The 21,335-nt window shown below is 31.3% G+C and overlaps 1 protein-coding gene across 2 annotated transcripts in view; it reads left to right on the top strand.

Moving 5' to 3' along the window:
• Positions 1–114: 114 nt before the first annotated feature.
• LOC130898726 (NADPH oxidase 5) overlaps positions 115–21,335 on the top strand; it is a 97,234-nt gene continuing 76,013 nt past the window's right edge. Inside the window, exon 1 of one of the 2 annotated variants that reach the window (XM_057808210.1) lies at positions 115–366. In XM_057808210.1, the coding sequence (XP_057664193.1) occupies positions 238–366 (129 nt within the window). In that variant the 5' untranslated portion in view covers positions 115–237. The remainder of the gene's footprint in view (positions 367–21,335) is intronic. The other variant, XM_057808218.1, reaches the window with a different exon arrangement.

Raw genomic sequence — 21,335 nt, 5'->3', positions numbered from 1 at the left:
AACTCAAATGGTAATATAAATGAAGTCGAAGATGCGATCCAACCGAACCCAGAGGAACCTCGTAGAAACTCCGTAACAAGTGCAAAGCTCGTAAAACAAAGTAAAATTGACTGTTGTATCGAAAAGGTAAACAACGAGGTATCGGCGTCGAAACTAAGCGTCCAAGCGATTAGTAGCGTATCTGATAAAATATCGGTGGATGAGCGTCTTGCTTGGCGTCGGAAATCTTTAGTGCCCATGTCAAGTATGGAAGAGGAAAACTTAAGGGAGCGATTAAGGATGGCGCATTTAAAGAAATGTCAGGAGATAGTGTCTAAGGAGGAGAAGTATTCTAGGGAGTCATTCAGAAAATTATTTCAAAATAAGGTAAGTGTACTTTTGACGTTATACATATTTGTCTTCAAACAAAGATCTGTGTAATACTACAGCAAAATATCATTGGTCAGTTTATTAACCTTTTTCATAATTTGATTCCTGAAGCTACCAATTAAAAACCAAGTCCTTCGCGGATTCACAAAGACTTATTGCATATAGTATGTTTCGTTCATTGAATTGTTTTATTAGAACTTTTTTTATAGTACTCAAAGCGACTTTTTGCGTATCATATTTCATAATAATTCTATAAACGCTATGTAGTTGGATTTGAGTATTAATTTACTTCTGAGCCAACTCTATATAAGAGTATCATATTTAATCATCTTTAATTTAAACAGATAAAATGAAAGGAACCGTCTAATTTTCTTTGTATAGTGTATGTGAAATCTCATGATTGCTGAAAATAATAAGTACTAATACAAGATTGAACATATTCGAACTAAACATTTGTTCTTAATAATACAGCTGAATCAGTACTATTAATGTTACTGTTAGGAGCTATACGCGGTCTCGCAACGATAGGTACTCTAAATAACTGCGTAAGTAATAATTTTTTAGTAAAGTGTAAACTTGATTTCAAATACGACATATTTCACCAATATCTGTATGCATAACTTCTTCTCTTTGCCTCATATACGCACCCACTTGAAACATTTAAAGTGTTACCTCTATTAAAAGATTTTTGAATTTCCTTCAGCAACTGTGATTTAAAAAAAATATCACTGAGTTCGTGGAAATAACTGTTTTTATATGGATTATAAAAATAAAACACAAAAGAAATTTTAGTTGAGGTATGTATTGTTGAGAATGCTTCCTATTCAACAGTTTATTCAAATGTTTCCTAGATATATTCAATCAACGATTCTGAGACCTTCAATTACAAAATAATTACAATTAAAGGGTGGAAATTTAGTGATAGATCCTCTTTTTCCAATTCACCAACTAGGACAATGATTATTCAGAAACTTATAAATCGGTACAGCAAAATATGATGGTACACCATCTTGTTGAAAAAACAGTTCTTGTCCCAAAAGGTCATTTTCGTTTTCAATAATTTAGGAAATCATGTGAAACTGTGAAATATTCGAAGGAATAAAGCAGAACAAAGGGAAATCCTAGGAATTTCTGAGCAGTAAGAAGGGTAAAGATGCAACAAAATGCATTCGTTCCGGAAGGATATTTTGTGAACAAAAATTATGAATAAGAAATGACAATTGCCTGGAAAAATTCATTTCGAATGGTTAAAAGATAAAAAATTTATAACTCAGAAAATATTAGCGGAAATGAATTCAATCTTACTACTTGGAGGATTTTCGAGATTGCTTAACACGAATATCAGGACAGAAAAAGAAAAGGTTCTTGGTGCCCAGGGTGGCCGACATCTACGTTGTCTACTGGAGCACCATCGAAACTTCCTATGAATCTGGCCGAATATATACATTCAATCCTGCTGAACACGAACATCACGACGGTTATGACCTACGAGCTACCTGGTGCTCGTCGAAATTGGCCGAATATATACATCCTGAGTGGGATATTTCCACGACTAAAAACACCAGCCCAAGTATTTAATTCCTGACCCGCTTAAATACGACTTTTTATAAATAAATGTGACTATTTATTTTACCATTCAACTGATAAAAAGTACTTTTTTGATCGGCTGATTATTATCCATCTGCAAGTGCCCCAAAAATATTATCGGTCGCTGTGATTCGTGTCATTTGTTTTCCTCAGAATTTGTCTCTATGCATTTTTTTATTAACTTTTAAACATACCTACGACCAATGTTTTCTGGCTCTAGCGCGCTTTCATTCTCTCCTAAACGGTATTCATAATGTTGTAAGTAAATTGCCTCGAAATTTTGTGTTCTTTTTTTAAATTGTCAAAATTTATTTTCACAAACCTATTGATAAATGTTATAAAGAAATCATGGATGAATTTAAATATAATTCAAAGAGTTTCTAGAAAAGGTATCACTAGACCCTCATGGCAATATAAATTTTCCAAGGTTCATCGTTAAACATGTATTTCACCACTTTTTTAGAAAGTTATTATTTCCGTAGTTATTTAGGGTGGGTACTTTTCGTTCGGTCACTGTGTATAATCGTAGGTATCAAATATGTAAATGAAACCACTTCTCCCGCTGCATATGAAATTAATTCTTCGCATTCCCTTTGGGAAAAAATCGTTAATAACTCCAACAGACGGCAGGCCTTTTCAATTCATATCTTTTTATTGATACCCAATCAACGTAAGAGTGATGCACAAATGCAAGTCGGCATCACGCTCAACAAATCTTTAACTTTCTTAATTAATTGAAGATTTAATGAACTCAAGGACATAATCATAAATTTATTTGAAGTAACCTGGGAGCCATTAATATCCTGATTTTCTGGTTTTGAAAGTAATTTCGCAAATAGTCATCCGGGTAATGCATAAATGTATAAACACTTATTTTTAAACACCTCATTAGATAATGCTGCTAAATGAATTGATGTTTTATATCTAATTGGAGGTTAACGGTGAACGTTTATTAATTATTAGCATCTTTAATAAGCTTCCAGTGGAAATTTAGAATTGTTTGTAGACAATGTCCTTAGAATCGTTGGAATTCAAAATGTATATATACCTATGTAAAACTCTTTAATATTATTTAAAACATCTTCGTGCACATCTTGGTAAAATTGATTTCAATGATGAATAAGTTGAAAAGTTGAAAAAGTATATTGTGAATATATAGGTAAAGAAACGTGAAATTGAAATACTCTGCCTTAGAGGCTAAAATACAGTGTGGTAAAATTGATTTTTTTAAAAAAATGTATGATAATGTATGACAAAATAATTGGCGTAAATTGTGGGTGTGTTAAATTTAATCCATTACTCCTGAACTCACTGCATATAATATTAAAAGCTTGCGCTCTATGGTATTACTATTTTCATTTACTCTAACTATTTTTTCATACATTACAATCATTTTTTAATAATTTTAATTTATCATATTGTATTTTAGTATCCAATGCAGTGAATTTGAACTTTACTCAATACGGGATTATCTAGCTAATTATTAGAAGGTCATATTTCCTATATTACCAACTTTTCTATACATGTATGTTCACAATATACTTTCTTAACTTTGTCATTATCAGCATATGTTAATTAAATCATTCTTGAAGACCAGTTTTACCAAGGTTAACGCCAAAAATTCGATATTTTACTTTGTAGCGCATTCTATGTAAAGTATGGTTTTTTAAATGTTTCTATATCAGACAAAAAAAAACTTTTTTCAAGAAAAAATTACTTTTTCATTCACGTCCGTAATGAAATTACATACAATCATAGAATTGTAAGCCGCGCTCCCGATCCATTGAGCTATCGAAGTTGTTTAACATTTGAAGCCTCAGTTGGTCACATAAATGATTTATTTTACAAAAAATCGTTAAGTTAAGAAGTTAATTCCAAAAATATTATCATAGAATAACAAAAACGCAAAATTGTACATTTCCCATTACAAAATTCAACTACAAAATCATAGTTGTTAATCTCCTTGAAACATAGCAAACAGGAAATATGGACTCAAGCAATTAATACCTACACTATAATATATTCAAAGAATATATTTTAGAATGAATAAAAAATGATAGGGGAGTAGTGATTAATTAATTTTTAAACAATAAATAGACTGTGAGAATTTTTTGTTAGTGAAACCTAACATGAAATTTATACAAAACGCTGAAGATTTATTAGCCCGAAAAGTAGTCTGGGAAAATCATGTGAGTTATTCAATTTAGTATTGTTGCCACCAGATCCTTTTTACAAGTTATTTTGTATGAATATAGATGTTACGCATTCCAAAGATAAATCACTATTTATTTTCATGCAAGGTTATTAAACAAGTAAATGATTCGAAAACATCAAAAATAGTACCATTCAACAGATGTATAAAGTAAATATTTTTGATATTTGAATATTGTTTGAAGGATTTTCTACAAACAAATTAATTTGTTTTCTGTTTTAAACTCATATTTATTATTTCGAAATGTAATCAATATCGGTCATTAATCTTTTGAATTCAAAGTATTAGTTCCATTAATTCTCTTCAATACCACAAACATATTACGATTCAGCTTCTTCTGAAACCGACGAATAGCTTCATTTGCATTCATCGAAATATTTATTATTCTAAGTTGTCTAAGCATAAGTGAGTTAATTGCGTTTGTAAGGTAGCTGTTATGGCGGTTAAGCACAAATTAATGCCTCTTGTGTTCGTAGACATCAGCGTTTTTCTCCAAGAATATCTATCCATTATTCATGTTTTCAATGTTACCTTTCAGAACGCAATTCTTTTGAATATGCTTTATTATTCTCATTGTTTATTCAAGAGAAAGTACATTGGGCAAATTTAAGATCATTTAAATAAATACGTTATTATTAATATCATTCAATAACTGTTTAACCAAAAGAAATTTAATACGTCAGGTCAGTCTGTTTTGGTGGTATTGTTTTCTTTACAACATCCTTGTTCCTTGGTTACGAAAATATTATTTGCATTATTGTGTCGATTTCAGCCTTGTTTTTTTTTTAAAATTGATATAAAAAAATCGGAAAAAGTAATGTCTGAAAATCAGCAATATTCTTTAGTCGATGGAATATTGATGGACAGTGTCAAAAGCTTGCTACATTTGTATGACAAAAAGGACTCATACAGGAAATTTCTATTCGTTTACCAGTAATTTATGATTATGAAAAAATCACCACCAAGAGTTTAATTTACCAAACTTCAGTTACCTATGCTGTAAATTATAATTAATTTAATACCATACCACATTTTTGTGAGATGATTAGCGTTGCTTGAAAATTTAAAAGCTTTCAAATTCAAAATGAGATTTTAAACAAATGCTAGTGTAATTAATGAAAACTAAAATAGTAAAAATGTTTCACGGACGTTATTATATATTATGATCAAATTATTTAAAATTTAGAATTTAGTTCGACTCCGTGTGAATAGGTAACTTTTTTAAACGACCTTCCTGTTGTTTCAATAGACGTCTTCTATATGTTAAAATGTTTTCTGTAACTAACTAGAAAACAGCATCAACAGGTATTACTGGTATGGGCTCTTCAATGCTTAGCTACCGTGATAGCTGTCAGTCAAATTTTGTTCGTACGTCAACTGTTCGATACACTATTAAATTTTGAAATATAGTTGTTCATTGTTACCAGTTATTTCCAAAATACAAACATGCTTAACTAATAGAACTTTCCAATTAATATTAAAAAATACTATTTTCATCGTTTTTCTATATCTTGTATAATTGACTCAGCTTGTTAATAATTTATCGCGTTTTATTTTTAGTTCGCCAGATTACAACTTGCGGCATTTTTTTGGTTTTATAGCCATTTTTGCTTAGCTAGTTTTTTACTTGTGGAAAAGTAATTGATTATCAACTAGAGGAACAATCAGTTTTTGGCTCATTCACGTTCATCTTTTCTCACCGGTATTAATATAGTAGTTGGATTATTTTTCAATAGTTAACAGCTTAAGTGGCATCATCTTTATCATAAAATCAACTTATAGTCATTTCATAGATACTCAATTTTTAGTTTATGTATACCATTTGCAAGTCATAGTCGACACTTCATATACAAGAAATCAGATTAGCTTACAGTTGGTCACAATTGAATGTAAAACAAGTTTTAAATACACTGCTAAACATTTGTTGTAGTAATCAAATAAATTCAAGCATATGGTTGGTTTTATGTGGTTTTTGTTCTCAGTTTAACATAATAATAAAAGAATTTTATTTTTATGTCTGTCCTTTTTTAGCAAAAAGGTGGAAAACTATACTCTGATGTTATTTTATTGTCCTAGTTTTGATCCAGTGATTTTGAAAAGTAGTTAATATTTCAGTTTTTTTGCATCAAACAGTGGATTTCCGAAGGGTTAACGCAACGTGCAGTTTCTCAACGTTTGAATTTCACATAGAGCATGGCGAATGGTTCAGCCTTTCATGTTCATTATAGAGAGTGACAACTCATTACAACTAATGCAATAGTTAACTGCGTATTACCGCAAGGAGGAACACAACCTACTGCACTTCTACTACCAATAGGGCATAATAATTTCAAACAAAATTGTCAGAAAAAGTTTACATAGTAGTAAGAAAAGTGCACTACTTCCACAGCTAACTAAATAACATATAGGTTATTGATTAACCGCATCTGGATCATCAACGAAGAGAAATTTTTTTCTCTAGGTTCCACCTGAGTAACTTTGATGGATTTAGCTTGGTTTGGAGAGAACGAGGTCAGAGGTATAATGAGCAATTAAGGGCTTCAATAATTGCTTTGGGTGGAAGTTCCATCATTTGTTTTTATGGGCACATGGACTTTGAATACCACCATGAATAATCATAGATGTAGGAATATGAATATGGAATCGTTTATTTGGTAATTTGTGGATATAATTGTCAAAATGGATTTGTCACTCTACATGAATTGCATTGAACATGTTCGGGCCGCAATGTCTTCTTTGATCCAGAGTATGCCTGATATAATATTTGTTTGTGACAAATTTAATGCTATTTTAGTTTAATCATTGTTGACACGATAATTGTTCATATTTTAAAAAAATTGAAACAACGAAATTCGAGTCTTAAAAATACTTATGAACTTTAACAGTTTATTATTGTTATTGGTGTATATTAATATGAAAATTATTAAATATGGAATGAAAATATATTCAAATGAAATTTAAATATGTCTACTAAAACAGATATATAATTGGTATTTGCTGTAATGTGATGGATACAACATGAGATTGTAGAATGGTTATTAATAAAATTTGTTTCTTTCACATGGACGTTATGAATAATAGTTTCGTCTAACAGATTCTAGTAATTATCCGTAGAAACATTTGTTAAATATGATAGATCCGGAACATTTATAGGATGGTAATTCAAAAAATAAATAAGAGTGTTACTATTCTAAATTCTGATTCATTATAGCAAAACCAGAGTACGATTAATCAGATAGTATTGCGTATAGAAGTATTTTATAAATAAACTTTACTTGCATAAAATAATTCTAAGAAATCGACGAACTTTGTTATGTGTATATTTAATCTTTAAACTAAGCTAAGCCGAAACATTTTCTCTAATTCATTCGTAAATTTGACATTTCAGTGTGTTGTTGTCCTCTACTTACAATTATGATATTACGATATTATGATATACGTACTCTGAAATTTGCTCTGATCACAAACCATTGATGTCGGTCAATCAATAGGCCATTTAAATTGCTGTGAGCTACTGGAAACAAGTCTTTATTCAATAATAAATCAACATAACTGATAACGACTACAGAGTGGCCAAAGTAGCACACCTTTTTGATATTCAATCGAGATATTAGCAATTTATGTTGTTGCTCCATTTGGTTGATTAAAAAAATTGACGTCTACCTTAAAGATGTTATTTAGTTGTGCACATTTTTCATTTTAGTAGGTAAACACCTGAAAAACTGTTTATTCAGATGAAAGGAAAATAATCTAATCATTAAATTCAGTTACCAAATTAACAGTTTCATTACTATCATATGCCACGAGACGTTGCGCTAAATTATCAGCAGCTGCGACAGGTTGTATGCTCACAGTTTTGATTCAGGGAATTGTCACTAAACGAAATTGGAGAAATAAAGCAACTACCTTCATTAGAGGAGAAATTACTGAACCTTGTCTGTGTTATGTTTCGAAAATACACCTATTTTTTCACAATGGTGCTGCGACTCATTTTCAAAATCTATCAATTTGACGCAGCGCAGATTGAACCCAGTTTAAGCATATCCCACACGCGACACATGCGTGATTCAATCACAGCAAGACACACATTTTCCAATAGTAGCACATACTGAACACATCCCGCATCTATCCCATTTTTCTCCAGGTTTGCAACATGATAGCGAGGCTCTAGGTTATTGGAAAAATATCCCTCTCTTTCAATTAGTTGTGCCATTTTCTCTCTCCATCTCAAAGCTAGATTTCTCAAAAATCTCATGCGGGAGGTGTGTGCGGGCTGAGCTCATTTTGAGGTGGGCTTTATCGTGAGCATTATTGAGTAGAAAAGGATCTTGAGTAGATTTTATCTTCCAAATGCTGTTAGATCTCTCACTTCTACATCTGTTAGAAATACTATTTTGCTAATGTAAGCTGATTTTCAAACTCACAGTTTTTGCGAGATACACGTTGTATATGAAACTATTACTTGTATTACCCGGTTTCGTTCTAATGACGTTGTGTAATATGTACATTTTTGTTATATTTTCTTGAATAATTATTTGCTTTAGATACTAATTAACACCAAAAATGGGAGATACAAAAAGTTGTATGATGGTATTAGTGGACGCACTCCGATCAAATGTTATTTTAATCTTTTTTATCTCCTGTTTTTGGTCATCATTCATGAGAACCTGTTCTCATTAGTAGTGTACCTAAGCATTGTAGAGAAAATGCCGAAATTATTTTGAAAGCCGCGTGTTTTTTGTTCATATACTTAAAAATATCATTTTAAATTCCAAGGACTTTGGCGGATATCTAGTTATAATATTGTTGCTAGACGGTATTTCTAAAGGTTATGTATGATGCAGTTGAGTAATTTTATATCATTGAAAACAGGAAAAACTGTCTTAAAATTTTGTTGTGGTTCTTCATACTCTAAAATAAGCGTTCATATGATTGTTACCTTCTGTTTTTCATTTTACGGTTTCACAAATGCTTCATTTGCTTTTTATATGTATTTTACTATGTTCATGTTCAATTTTTCGTTAAAAACATTTGAACTACTACTATTATTTTCTTTGCTCTTTTTATATTGTACCCTACCCAATTACCTCTTGACTCTGATACTGCCAAAACAAGTGCCATTTCTTCCCTAACAAAACTGTTTATGCCAATATAGACATAACTCCCAATCTAAGCCATCTAAATGACCTGAAAACCTGATACGTGATTCATACTATGAAATGTCACAGCAAAAAGTAGCTTCCTCATTTCCTGTACTAGCTTTCAGGTAGAGTAAAAGTTCCAAGCCTAAACAGTGTCACAGGTTTTCTGTGGTTTCCTTGTAGCCTGGTAAATTCGTTCATCAGTCATTTGCTTTAATTAAATACTCAATTTAAGTTGCGGTAGCTAGTTAACGCACATATGACGAGAACTTATCCCTGGAAAAAAAGATTCTAGCCCCAGCCATACAAAATATTTCTATATTTGACCATCCCAAAACAAATTATATCATTTTTACGATACACACATTTCTAATTCGTCAACAACCTCCCTTTCACTTTCCCAACCCTTTTTTCCAAATGGACTATACCATATGTTTTCGCTTTTGTTTTAAGACTATTCTGGTACTTCTTTTTTTGATTACATATAGACCGTATTTTTTAAAAAACTTTCCCACTTTAACACGTAGCTATAAGTGATAAAGCTGCTTGTCTTTATGAAGATTAAATTGCTGTTTTTCTTGCAATCTCTCGTTTCCAAAAATATGAAAATAATCTTAAGCCATTCTACAATAGAACTATTCAAAAAAATAACCAAATTTATTAACAACAATTTGTTTTAATGTACTTTTGATGTGACAGAAAAAATGACACATGAAGGTGTTTCAGGTTGAATCAATTAAGACTTTAGTTTACAAAGGCAGTGGAAATATTGTGGACTAAGATCATGTACGAATACTGAATTTAACTGAGTTTCTGATGATTTACAAATAAAAGGTTAGGAAATTGAGAAGGGGGTTAACAAATAATAAAGGTGTAGTCCTTTAGACAGATCGAAGTATTTTAACATTTTCTTAAAATCTAATAAAAGCTGTCAAATATCGATCAATTTATTGCAATAAAAGTGAAACTGGCAGTTTTAAGAAACGGTTAATTGATATTCGTTGTAAACGAAAGTTTTTCTAACATTTCTTCTTAAATATATATGAACGAATAGCATGTATAATTAATTTTTCCCAGTCGAACATATCATACTCTTAATATTTTTCAAAGGCTGATAGTAATAATTTAGCGAGGAACTTCAATACCTTGTATATGTGCGTAGTTTAAACGAGCTTTGATACTGTTAATTACGGGAAACTGTAATAATTTGAATAATACTAAGCCATAAATTAATTTAATTATTAGTATTAATGATGATTTATGATTTAAGTTATTGCTATATACGCTGCAAATCTGTAGGAAACAGTCACACAGGTTTTAAGTATATAAGAGTCAAAATAAAGTCATAAATATTGATTATAAAGAAACCAGTTATTTTCTAAATTTTCAAGAAATTTGACAAAATAAAGTATTTATTATTTATCCGTCAAAAAATCTCCAAGACTTCATGAGGAAGTTATTTTATTCCCGAACATTCAAACTAAATATCTACGCCAAAGTGGATGTATGAAGAATGCATCCGTTCATACTCGTATAACAGAGGTAATAAAGAAGAACTAGCCACTAACAATAGACTGATAATACCCTAAAACCCTTCTTGGTAGAAATAATTGATTCCGATATCGACGTATCTTTTCAAATTACTGTTTAAGCAGAACCGTGCGCTGAATAAGTGCTCCTTCTAACTCCGAAACAGAAAATAGTGACTGGGTACCATATCTGAGCTGTATGGGGATGACTACAGAGATCCCTCATGGACCGTAAAAACGCACACCGGGCGTTTGCATCGGATAGATTCGCAAAACTTAACTGACCGATTTGCCGTTTGTGATCCAAGATATTTCCACTTAATAGTAGCTTGTTTTTTTTGTGAGAACGAAACGGTGGAACCAACGATGCTGTCTGTCAAAATGGTAATACTCGAGAAATGTGATACTGCACGTAATTCGTGTAGCTCTGTGCTCTGACGAGATTTCACGCAGATTTACTAGTCAATCATTTTGAATCATTTTTTCAACTCGTATCGTGTTATCGCTACATGTTGTCTGCTCATTGTTTTCCACCAGAAACAAGTCAAATCAAGACTCAAACGTCTACATGATAACAGTTTTCTAAGGGATTTGATATTTCAATTAAACTGGAAAATTTCACTATCCGTTTATCAGCTATATGACAAGTAGTGTCTAGAGGAAAAGTTTTTTCCACAATACATCATCCCTCGTATAATGAAGAATCAAGTTTTAAAATAAATAGAAATTGTTATCAGTATTAATATTTCGTTCATGTGGTATTTGTGTGATATAATGATGCAGTGTTGTTTTGATATGGAAAAGATCTTAGTAATGCCCGATCAATTCAGCACCAATCAAACACTTTTTCCACAGTCAAAAGAAGAATTTGAAAAAAAAGTTTTGTATACTTAATTGAAAATATTAGCTGAGTGTTTTACTATTCAAAGAAAGAATGATAAATTCAAATATCAACAGTTTTATCATCATTATTAACATAAACATTCATGGTTGTAGGTATTACAAAAGTCGATAATTTTGCTTATCAAACTGGCGTCGTGTGAAGTTAAAAAAAATCAAATTGCATGTTATTCAATTCTATCTAACAGTACGAGTGCTTCAGGTACTGCAACTTTACTCAGTTTAAATAGATCGATGATGAGAAGCAAACTGCACTATGAAGCTACTACAAAATAGCCAACAAAGCTTCGCTGAAAAAAAAATAAATTCCATCCAATTCTTTGCCATACAAGCATCACTAACACTGTATGCGGTCTCCCCATTAGTAAAAGAGCCGCCAATACACGTGGCCCGACAAATGATTTCGTCTTGAATATCAGTAAACATCTGCACCACATCACTATTATTTTGTTATGAGTCCTCAGAAAAGTTAACACTCGATGCATAAGCGACTAAAATCAGTTTAAGTATTTACCATTTCAAATACGATACCTAAAAATTTTATTAGAAATAGGCCACTAGCTCTTGGATATAAAATTCCTTTGATGTATGCTGAGGCAGACACATGTAACGATAAGAAATTTGCTTTGCTCCTGCAAAAAGATTATAGTAGGGGAATAAGAATCAACGAGGAAGTTGACTCCTTACCTAGCACCCTACCACATATCTATCAGCTATCAACTCATAGTAGTTGATGTAGATTTATATTCGTTTAAATGAAAAAATCTAGGAAAAGTGTCATATAACAAATTTTGTATAAAATAAATATATAATTTGAGATAATCACTTTTCAGTGGAAACTTACATTAGAATTTCCTTCTGAATGGCCTTTAACAATTATCATTTCAAATTTCTAGTTCCAAATACATCAAAATACCGACGAGATTTCAGTTTTATTGGTGAATCGTTTGTTAGTTGTGAAAAATGTGATCTGTGGTCCGATATTCAAATCTAAATAAAATAAATAAAAATACTTTTTTCAAATTAATTTCACAATTCAAATATATTATTATAAGCCGAAACATGTCACTTACTAGTGACATGTTCATTTGCATTGTCATTTCAACATCAGTGTATTTAACATTTCTGAAACAGAATAAAGTGCATAAATAGCTATTAGATTTCCATCAGTTCCTCAGGTATACATTTTCTAGGCGTGATTGAATGTTATGTGCTTAAACATGACTTATTTGACATGATCGTTTATCAGCCTTACTCGGGAGACAGCTTAAGTTTTTTCATTCCAAATAGGAGCTAACTTCATTGTAATAACTCTATGCGTTAAACGGTAATGGTGTTCTTTTATGTATTCGTTACGTATCAGGTTGTTTGCATTTGTTTGTATTTGTTTTCGTTTTATTTAACGTGCCTTTCTTTATTCAGTCCTATTATTATAGATATGCGTAAATATCTTTGATCTTCATTTTTCAAATGAGTCAAAACTGTCTAATGAATTAGGTTTTTGTTCTATATTTCTTCATAAACCTTATTGATTTCGGACAATAGCCTATAAATTTTGTTGCAGTTCCATGTTTATTATATCCGCGGGCTACGAACCCGACTGGCGTTGACTCACTTGCTAGTGTAAAAAAAATTGAAAGTGGTAATTATAGAAATGAATCGTTAACCATTAATTAGAAACGTGCATGCATTCAATGATTATGTTTGAACGCTCTATAATTATTAATAATTACACATACGATATCATACAACTGTCCATGGCCCTGTTTTGCTTTCTTCTCTTCGTCTTCATCATAACGAAATTACAGCAACATTGAGAATTAGTAATATGTCGCGATAAGATCTATTTAATAGGCAAACAATTCACTAGTTTAGTAACACATGGTAATTTTTAAATAGATCAAACGTTATAAGAAATATCCATAATATTTTCATACCTTAGAATAAGAAAAAAAAATGATGCTGTTCTCGTGATAGGAAAGCCGAAAGATTGTTTTGTGATATACACATAGAATCCAAACACATCTAATAGTGAAATTTTGTTTTGCGTTCTTTACGTTTTCCTGTTTTATTAGGATAATATTTAAAAACATTTAAAACGCCTGCAACATATTAACTACGTTTATCTGTGTCAGGTAATCTTGCCGCTAAGAGCAGGTTTCGAATTTTAAGACCGAATTCAGGTGTCACTTCTCAAAATAATAAGCCAATTAAACGAATAAAAACGACATGAGGTGCCACCTACACCTACAATCGTAAACTGTGTAGATTGAAATCAAACCGGAGATAAAATGTAACTTTAGTAGGTGGTAGGAAACTGAATTTTATCAGATTAACGGGCAATATATTTCTAATGATGTCGAATTTTTGGCTATATGAAAATGATTATTTGGAAATCACTAAATTATATGACTAACAAGAACGAACCAACCAAGACAAAAACTAGCTTAATCGTATATCTACAAAAAAATTACTAAAGTATTATATGCTGAAATTAATTCCAATTCACAGTGTGAAAAATGTCCTTTGATAAATAATAAACTGGAAAGAAAAATTGTAGATTAGCCTGAGCAAATATGTTCAAAATAAAATGGAATAAAACGGGCGAAAAATGAAACTAGATTAAGAGAAAAAATGTGAGTAATGATTAGAGAAAACGGGTTAATTGAAAACCACCTATATCAAGAGAAAAATAAATAAGAAGAAGCACACTTCAAATAAACCTAGAGAAAAATATTAATGGGTACACCATTGCAAAATAAAATACATCTACAGTAAGCTGCAGAAAAACAGAAGGTAGCGATATTGGAAACTGTGGACCAATCCTCCATCAAATCAAGAAAATGTGGAGGAGCCCACAGGAAGCAGTAATGTCGCCATTCCACTGGTCAACAAAAGTCTATATGTCCTCATAGATATATCCATGGTAAATTTTCGCTGGTTTTGATATACAAATGATATAATAATTGTCGTCAGAGGAAAGTTAACACAGGTGATTGGAGACAGACCTGAATATTGTGTAAACAAGAAGGACTTACAGTCAATGCTCAAAAAACACATCTGGTAGATTTCAATATTCAAGAATTCGTTATTTATCATAGTTTTCTTGTGTATATATTTGGATTTTCGTTTATTTGGTCTTTATTTAGTTATTTGTGTGTTTGTTACTAATTTTTTACAAGCTTTTGTCTACAAATTGTCAACAATTTTTTGACGATTAAGCATATCTCTCTCTCTTTCGCTCCCTAAACAAATGGCACTGACAGATCTCAAACAGGTGCACGTAACTTAAATCGAATTTGTCAAGAACCTAAGCAAAAAGTATACAAAAAGATACAATCTCATATCAGACGTTTGGTTGTACATATGCGTAATTAGACCAATCATAATCCATAGATCCGCCACGTGGTGGACAAAAATGCAGCAAATGAGGACTATAATATATATTAGCTAAATATACAGTACGGAAACTAAAAGCACACAATGTAATAGACTAGTTGGGAGGTGTACATAGCTTTTGCAATAGACAATTTTCGTGGTGAAAATGATGATGATCATTACTCTATGAAAAAAAATTAAAAGTTAGGACATATAATATCGTTCAATTGCTATTCACAGACAGACATTCGATTCTTTAGAATAAACTATACACGCTGCTTGATTATAAAAAAGCCACGGAACCCTTCGGCGATGTTTCAAACTCAGGAATCAAGAGCTAGATATAGGAAAGCCACTGGTAAGTATTTACATGAGATTCAATTCATAACTGAAAAATAAAAAGATGAAGGCTGGAAAATATAAGATTATGAGGATATTATCCGAGAAATAAAAGCAGAATTTGGATTACCATTAAATTTTAAATCGAATATAGAAAATACATCACTAATTCTTTGACGAAAAAACAAAACCATTATAAATAAATTGTGTTTTATCATTTTATCTGTAAAATTATTTACATCGATTCTCTAAACGAAATTTTTGTTCTCTTGCAACATCAATTTGAAAGATTTATAAATTTGACATTGGCTGTTTATAAACTATAGAAATTCACAGCTTGATAACTATTATCAACTAGCGTGTCGACAATAAAAAATAATGAGATTACCGTGGCTACTAGCTGCTTGAACATATAAACAGATATTCGAGGTAGCGAACTAAGACAATAACTATTAACAATAATGGGGTACTGACAGTTATAAATGCTTGGTTGATTCGTTATGAATGTTTATTGAATAAAGAACATTTGTATTTATCTGATTGGAACTGATTCTTTAAAAAGCGTTCACTTCGTTAATATAACGAATATTATTGATATTAGTCAGTTGTGGAATTATTTTTAGCGATTTTTTTTGTTTAAAAGCTTCATTGAATAATGTTCTCTTACCGTTAAGTTATTTTGTGAGATAGATAACAGTAAAAAATTTGTTTGTGTTTTCTATTTTGCATTTTATTTCTTTCCATGATAGATAGTAGTTGAGCGGCAATCACCACCAAAATGCATAGCAGTGACCAGATTCGTATTAATGGCTAATAATGGTCGATCTACATGTTTTCAAGGTCGCTGAATATGAGGTTGGTTTTTAATTAAATTTGGGGAAACCTTGTCAAAATCGAATTTTAAGAAAACACGATTAATATTGAGTAATCATTTTTTGCGTTTAACTGGCAACAATCAATATTTCTCTATGAGAATTAAATAGCATATTAGCAATTATTTTGTGTCGTATCCAAAGACGTCCAAAATTTCCAAACCATTTTCCGGCTGACCGGGACATTTTTTCATGATATTATGACTCCGCAGATTGAAATGAAAAACTTGATTGACACATTTTTTATTTATCCATACAGTCTAAAAGTACAAAGTTTAAGGAAGTTTTTCAGAAAATTCCAGCTTTTAATCTCAATTAGACAAAATATGTCGATTTTTTAAGTACCGTGTTGTATGCAGCGCGCGCATTTTTCGAGACGCGTCAAGTTATAAAAATAAGAAAATAACTTCGGGGGATAATTGAATTTAAGCATTTTTTGCGTATTTTCACTTGCCAAATACGAATATGAACATTTTTTTCATGTAAAAAATTTCTTTCAATTATTATAAATAAAATTTAATTATTTAAATCGTTCGGATTCAGCGACCTTGAAAAGATAAAGATATCAATTTTAGCCATTAATACGAATCTGTTTCTAAGCGTTCTTTGGGGGTTTTCCGCTCACCTATGAGATATGACCCTAGATAGACGTCAAATAGCACGGCAGTAATACGTGTTTTCGCAATAAATATAGACTCAGTCATCGTACTAGGGATAGAAATCGACATAATTTTTGTACAAAGGTCATAGTTTTCATAAAAACAACAATTGTGGATGTGGTTAGTAATAAATACCTAATTGAATATCCGTCTTTATGACCACATAAATATATTTTTTTAATATCGTTGAGAATTTTTCATAATAGATATTAAAAATGTCTTAATATTTTTCCTGTGGTGAAGCATTTCTTCTAAGAATTGTAACAACTAGTTTTAAAACAGAAAAATCTCGGCTATTTCAATAATTGTTATTTAATAACGGATTTTCATTATGATACATCCATATTTACAACAAACCACATTCCTTATGAGATTTTTTATTTGCCAAAAGAAGAAGTTTATCTTACTAGACACGTTTATTTGGAAAACATAATTAACTACCTTACTGAGATACGTCTAATAAGGAGGCAATTACTTTGGACAACATTGAGATATTTCCTATCCATATCTTAAAACATGTTTACTGTTAATATTAGATGAGTTTTATCGATATCCTGCGGAGCTTTGGCAGTTACTTGATAATATATTATCTACTATTTTCAGTTGTTGCTATCTATAAATGAATAGTTATAGCAAGGAAATAAAATAAAGCGAGCATATCAATTTTTGGTACTAAATCTTCGTACATTCATTTATATTGACAATATTAATTATGAATTAACAAATCGGTATAAGCTTTGTCAAAAATACATTCTGATAGATAATAGTTTTCCGATCATAATTTTCTCAACCGGTTTTTGTTGATCAAAGAATTTTTTTCAAAATTATAATACTAGACTCTTGAACCAAGATGTCTTTTAGTCAATTTTGATTTCTATACATCTTACTTAATCACTATGCTCTGCACTAACTACACTCATTCTGAAAGCTTGTGTCACATTAATTATGAAAACTGTAATAAGACGATGCAAAGGATTCAGGAAAATGAATCTAATGGACTAGAAATATTGCGTATTAATTTCGTGATTTATTCAGAATATCCAATTTCGGAGAATCTTTATGGCACATATCAATCTTATAAGATGAGAATATCATGTTTCCCAAATGAAGTACTCTTAGTTGTTTATCTATATTCCTTAATAAATATAAAACAATAATAGATCAAACTAAAATATGGTATTAGATTAAATGACAAATTTATAAACTTAGTTATAGAAATTTAAATATAACTTAGCTTTATTCCCTTTCTACGCATATCTATTGAAAATCTATCGTTGGCCGACTGATTTACTCGCCATCAAAATCACCTGTTGATCCAGATCTCACTCCAATTGAAGCCTAAAGTGTAACTATTACATTTTTTACTGGTCTGCTTGCAAGTCAAGCTCTGTGGAAATGGTTGGAAATATCTGGCATGAGACAAACTAAGGCAAACATAGATAGACCTTCTGCCTGCGAAATACGACTAGTAATTGTTATTTTGACCAGACGCGGTCATCTAAGATGTCATCTTCATGTTATGGGCAACATTGACGATCCGAAATGAGAATGAAGAAACTGCATAAGACGTAACCAGTAAGTACCCAGGACTTGCTCGTGCGAGGTTCAAACTTGATTACTTTAAAAATGTTAGTATAGCACGAAAAAATTATATTTGGCCAAAATTGGACTGAGATATTATTACTGAATCAAAAATGAAACGAGTAACAATTTAAAATATAATGTGAAGAGAGATGTTTGTCGGTTTAGTATGGATACCTTTTTATGGTCTTAATTGACTGACGTTTCCTCAATGAGTTATTTTAATTCAAATCACACATCAGTGTCCGAATATTCAGACAAACACTCAAGTTGATTATATTGTTCCGTTTCAAGGCGTAAAAAATCCTCCCATCTGAAGTGGAACTCAATTTTAGAATAATTTCAGAGAAACACATCAAAAATATTGAATTAATTTTTTTTGTGTGTGAAAACGTTATGTTAATTTTAGAGAGTGAAGATTAATTGGATAATATACGTTTATTTTCTTAGAACCGTAAGAGATGAATGTCCTCAATTTGAAAATTCCGACGCTGAATAAACAAACTAAATCATCACGTTTTTTTTTATTGAAAATAATTTCAAGATGTAATTTATGAGTTTATTTTTGAAGGCAACAATCATAATGATTGATTTATTTAGCGATTTGAGTTAAATATTCTTTTTTGGTGGTTTCGACAGTTAGTATTTATAATGTAGTAGGAGCTGATGACTAAGCTTTTTATTGATCGAACTTAAGTTTTAACTTTATGAAGAGGAAAGTGATGTTATGATTTATTAATAGGAATCTAGCACTTCTTGTTATAATTCTTATACCTACGTCATCACATCTTAAACTTTCTTACATTATTCTTCTCAAGAGAATTCCTTTTTTTTACCTTTTCTTCCACATCTTCGTCTAAATCTCCACAGTACTAAAAAGCGCGATAGAAAAAACATCACTTAGAATGTACAGAGACTGAATCACTAAAGAAAAGCCGACCCTAAATAATGACACAAACTTGGTACATGCTTCAGGATTAAAAGTAGAAAAAATTTACTTCAATCCTAAGCGGTAGATCAAACCACTATACAAGAAATGTACAGAAATGTTATTCAATGGTATACGGACGGGTCCAAAGCAGCAGACAGAAAATGGTATAGGAGTGTACGGGCCCAGTACCAAAAACTCTGAAAACATGAGCCACAAGCATTTTTTAAAACAGAAAATTATTCGATTGAAAAATGTGTGTTAAATCTAGATCAGGGAATCATAATCCTCTTCGATCACCAACAAGATTTTACAAAATTTATTAATACAATCTACAGGGGCTGAAACAGCATACAGATGTTGTTGCACAGAGGACGACACCTACATTCCCTCGAAGTGTGAAACGCTACGGAATTTCAGAGTACTACACCTGGGAGCGTATGAACTTTCTAAAAGGAGTTGTAAACACTGGGTTCCCCAGTATCGCAGCAAGAAAGGAGCATACAATAGATCCTTTGGGTCTTAAATACATACATCCTACTGTGATTTATTATATTGATTTATGGAAAGCGTGCCTCTTGGATAGTTTTATATTTGTTTTCCTCCATTAATTTGCCAAGTATTGGATTGATATCGAGGTAATGCGATGTCTATATTATATTAGCTTTCTCCCGAGATGCGTACATTCACCCTTGCTACTATTTGCTGGTGTCCATACACCATCGCCATTTTATAGATGGTTTTCTAATTTTATATAGAAATATCTAATTTTATTTATAACTATGAATCTTAGCTTGCCACTTTATTTTCTTTTGTTGTATTGGCACCTCAGTTGTTTAATTTGTAATGGTTTTCTGGAATATCCATAAATCTAAAATCACTAATATTGTTATATTCAACTTTTGTTAAACACTGTATACAACATATTGAAACGGCATCATATCTGTTCACAACTTTGGCTGCAAATTACAAGTGAAGGTTGTAATGATACTGACGATTTCAAAATAATTACCAGAAAGGATCATAAAAATAAGTAACTATTTCTAAACGCATAAATAACTTTAACATCACCATAATTATACAAACCAACTGCGAACACTTCCAGAATGAGGCTTATCTATTTTATAGGTACATATAGGCTTTTAGCTTGATCAACATGTACATCTACAAATAAATCCCAATACAAGAGATTTGCCAATGTAGCTGATTAGCCAGCATCGTGTAAAGGATTTTATAATTATAAATTAATTTTGAGATTAACTATACTCGTCAGGTATAAGATAAAGTTTATTTGAGCAAGTGATGTTCGAAAGGTTATAAATAATTTTGCAGTACAAATTGCATTGTATTTAAGCTTTCGTTCTCTGCCGCGTCTGTCTATTCAACAACCGGTGAACGGATTTTTACAGATAGAGTGATTTATGAGAAACGTCCAAATATGTGAATTGTTAAGGTTTTGGCGTAAGTAGTTGAATTAAAACGATAGTTATGGAGAGTGTCAGAAAAACTTACGCCGCCAGAAAACATCTCCACGGTACAAACCAAAAAAATATACAGTCGAAGGCTCCAGTAGCATTTAATGGAATAGCCCACAGTAGAACAGTACCAACATTTGCCTTCATTATCAAGAACTTTTAAGAAAAGATCTTGCCAATCGAGTTGCTATGTACGCACCGGCATCTGCATACAGCTACAAATGTCGTGGATGAGTTTTCTAGTTCAACCGAATGGGATGTATGTAGGTTTGATTTTTTTGTAATCAGAGCGTCCTTTCATTCGCAGGATAAACTCAGAAGCATCTCATCTTCATACGACATCATTAAAATAGAAACTCTTTCCT

This window comes from Diorhabda carinulata, chromosome 1 (assembly GCF_026250575.1).
Source record: "Diorhabda carinulata isolate Delta chromosome 1, icDioCari1.1, whole genome shotgun sequence".
In the NCBI taxonomy this organism is placed as follows: domain Eukaryota; kingdom Metazoa; phylum Arthropoda; class Insecta; order Coleoptera; family Chrysomelidae; genus Diorhabda; species Diorhabda carinulata.
Note: the sequence above shows the minus strand (reverse complement) of the source record. Positions and strands in the feature narration are given on the sequence as shown.